Raw genomic sequence first — 2,330 nt, 5'->3', positions numbered from 1 at the left:
AGGTGAGGAGGAGAGGGAGGTGAGAGAGGACAGGGAGGTGAGGAGGTGAGAGAGAACAGGGAGGAGAGGAGAAGAGGGAGGAGGGGAGGTGAGGGAGGAGAGGAGGTGAGGGAGGAGAGGGAGGAGAGGAGGTGAGGGAGGAAAGGGAGGTGAGAGAGGAGAGGGAGGTGAGGAGGAGAGGGAGGTGAGGAGGAGAGGGAGGTGAGAGAGGAGAGGGAGGTGACAGAGGAGAGGGAGGTGAGAGGACACGGAGGTGAGGGAGTTGAGAGAGGAGAGGGAGGACAGGGAGGTGAGGAGGAGATGAGGTGAGGGAGGTGAAGGAGGACAGGGAGGTGAGGAGGTGAGGGAGGTGAGGGGGAGAGGGAGGACACGGAGGTGAAGGAGGAGAGGGAGGTGAGGAGGTGAAGGAGGTGAGAGAGGACATGGAGGTGAAGGAGGTGAGAGAGGACATGGAGGTGAAGGAGGTGAGGGAGGACAAGGAGGAGAGGGAGGTGAGGGAGGAGAGGAGGTGAGGAGGTGAGGGAGGTGAGAGAGGACACGGAGGTGAAGGAGGTGTCATGATTTGAGCTCCTGCAGGTGTAGCTGAACGGGGCTCTGTGATTGGACGAGGAGTGTTACCTGCGTGACCACGATGTTGCAGTGGGAGGCTCTTCCGGTCTTGATGAAGCGGTCCAGGATGTACTGAGGAACCTGAGTGGTTTTACCGCAGCCTGTCGCTCCTCTGATGATCACCACCGCGTTGTTCTCCACCACGGACAGGATGTCCTCCTCAAAACGCTTCACCGGCAGCTGCTCGCGTTCTGACAGGACCTGAACCACAGGAGGAGGAACATAGCTCTGCTGAATATAACATGTAGAAGAAGAGGAGGAGGAGGAAGAGAGGAGGAGGAAGACGAAGAGGAGGAGGAAGAGGAGGAGAAAGAGAGAAGAAGAAGAAGAAACCAGGCTGACCTTCTGCAGGTTCTCGTCATGTTCCAGTTGGTACATCAGCTCATCCTGCAGGTCGCTGCTGATCTGCTCCGGAGTGCACTGAGTACAAAACATGGTGACATCACCACAGAGCAGCCAATAGCAGCCAGAGGAACAACTACTGGGGTGCTATTGACCCAGAGCAGCGTCTGACAGGCAGAGGACACACTACCAGGATCCTATTGCCCCGATCATTGTCTGACCCAAATCCCCACTACATACTGATACTCCTGTCATAGTTCAATATTAAACATCAACATAGAAGTGCTTTATAGGTCCTCCTAAAGCACCTGCTGGTCTGTAAACCACCTGTAGTGATTCATTAGTGAACTGAATATCTGTCCATAAATATCAATGATACCAATACAAATATAAGGGCCTCTCCAGTACTTTAAGCGAAAGGACAAAGACTCACGTAGGCCAGCGGCCCCTCGTCGATGTTGCTGCTGGTCCAGGGGTTCCAGTTGACCTGCGGAGGCGACCAGGGGACGACCCCGGCTCCGCTTTGACGCTGCGACGGCTCAAACGTCGCCAACTTCCCCTGAATCAGAGACACCGAGTTGGAGGGGTCTGCGGGCTGGACGGGACCACAAGAACCCAGTTAGAACATCCACATTATATTTGCCCCTTAAGACGGATCCAACACACTGATCGGGGCTCAGCTCTGGAGACTCACAGGAGGAGGGATGTGGACTCCGAGCTGCTGGACGACGTTGGCGAGCTGCTGCTGGAGGTCTGGAGACACGTTGACCTCGAACGCCTCCAGCTGGACAGTAAACACATGACATCACACAGTGAAAACATCGAATCACTCAGCAGGAAACCTGTTCGCCGGTTTGAACCGATGCAGCCGGCTTACGGTTTCTCCCTCCTTCTTCTTGGTGACTCCGGAGAACGCCTCCAGGACCCCGAGGTGGTACAGCTGACGCACCAGAGACAGAGCACACGACTGAGCCGCCAGCTTCTTGTTGGAGCCGTGCTCTCGAGCTGTGATCCCTGTACAAAGTACGACATGTACCTCTGAGCTGTAGAACTTTAGTGAATGTAAATGGGTGTTTGTGTTTACAGAATATCATATACACACATACATATATATATATATTATGCTGTATATACACACACACATATATATATATATTATGCTGTATATACACACACATATATCCACACATACATACACATCCATACATACACATATACACACACACATATATACATACATATACACATATACATACACATACATATACATACATATATACATACATATACAGTTGTGTGAAAAAGTGTTTGCCCCCTTCCTGATTTCTTATCTTTTTGCATGTTTGTCACACTTAAATGTTTCAGATCATCAAACAAAT

At 51.8% G+C, this 2,330-nt stretch overlaps 1 protein-coding gene across 1 annotated transcript in view; it reads right to left on the bottom strand.

Moving 5' to 3' along the window:
- Window positions 1–2,026, bottom strand: part of LOC116378925 (ATP-dependent RNA helicase A-like) — a gene marked incomplete at its 5' end in the record, with an annotated part of 3,130 nt that extends 1,104 nt beyond the window's left edge. The window contains 5 exons of the mRNA XM_031840830.1: window positions 619–810; window positions 952–1,029; window positions 1,385–1,546; window positions 1,646–1,735; window positions 1,829–2,026. Of these exons, the coding sequence (XP_031696690.1) occupies window positions 619–810; window positions 952–1,029; window positions 1,385–1,546; window positions 1,646–1,735; window positions 1,829–2,026 (720 nt within the window). The remainder of the gene's footprint in view (window positions 1–618; window positions 811–951; window positions 1,030–1,384; window positions 1,547–1,645; window positions 1,736–1,828) is intronic.
- Between the last annotated feature and the right edge of the window lie 304 nt (window positions 2,027–2,330).

The sequence above is a fragment of the Anarrhichthys ocellatus genome, unplaced genomic scaffold (genome assembly GCF_004355925.1).
Source record: "Anarrhichthys ocellatus isolate YVR2014 unplaced genomic scaffold, GSC_Weel_1.0 scaffold3403, whole genome shotgun sequence".
Taxonomy (NCBI): domain Eukaryota; kingdom Metazoa; phylum Chordata; class Actinopteri; order Perciformes; family Anarhichadidae; genus Anarrhichthys; species Anarrhichthys ocellatus.
The sequence above is the reverse complement of the archived record's forward strand: the minus strand, read 5'-3'. Positions and strand labels throughout refer to the sequence as shown.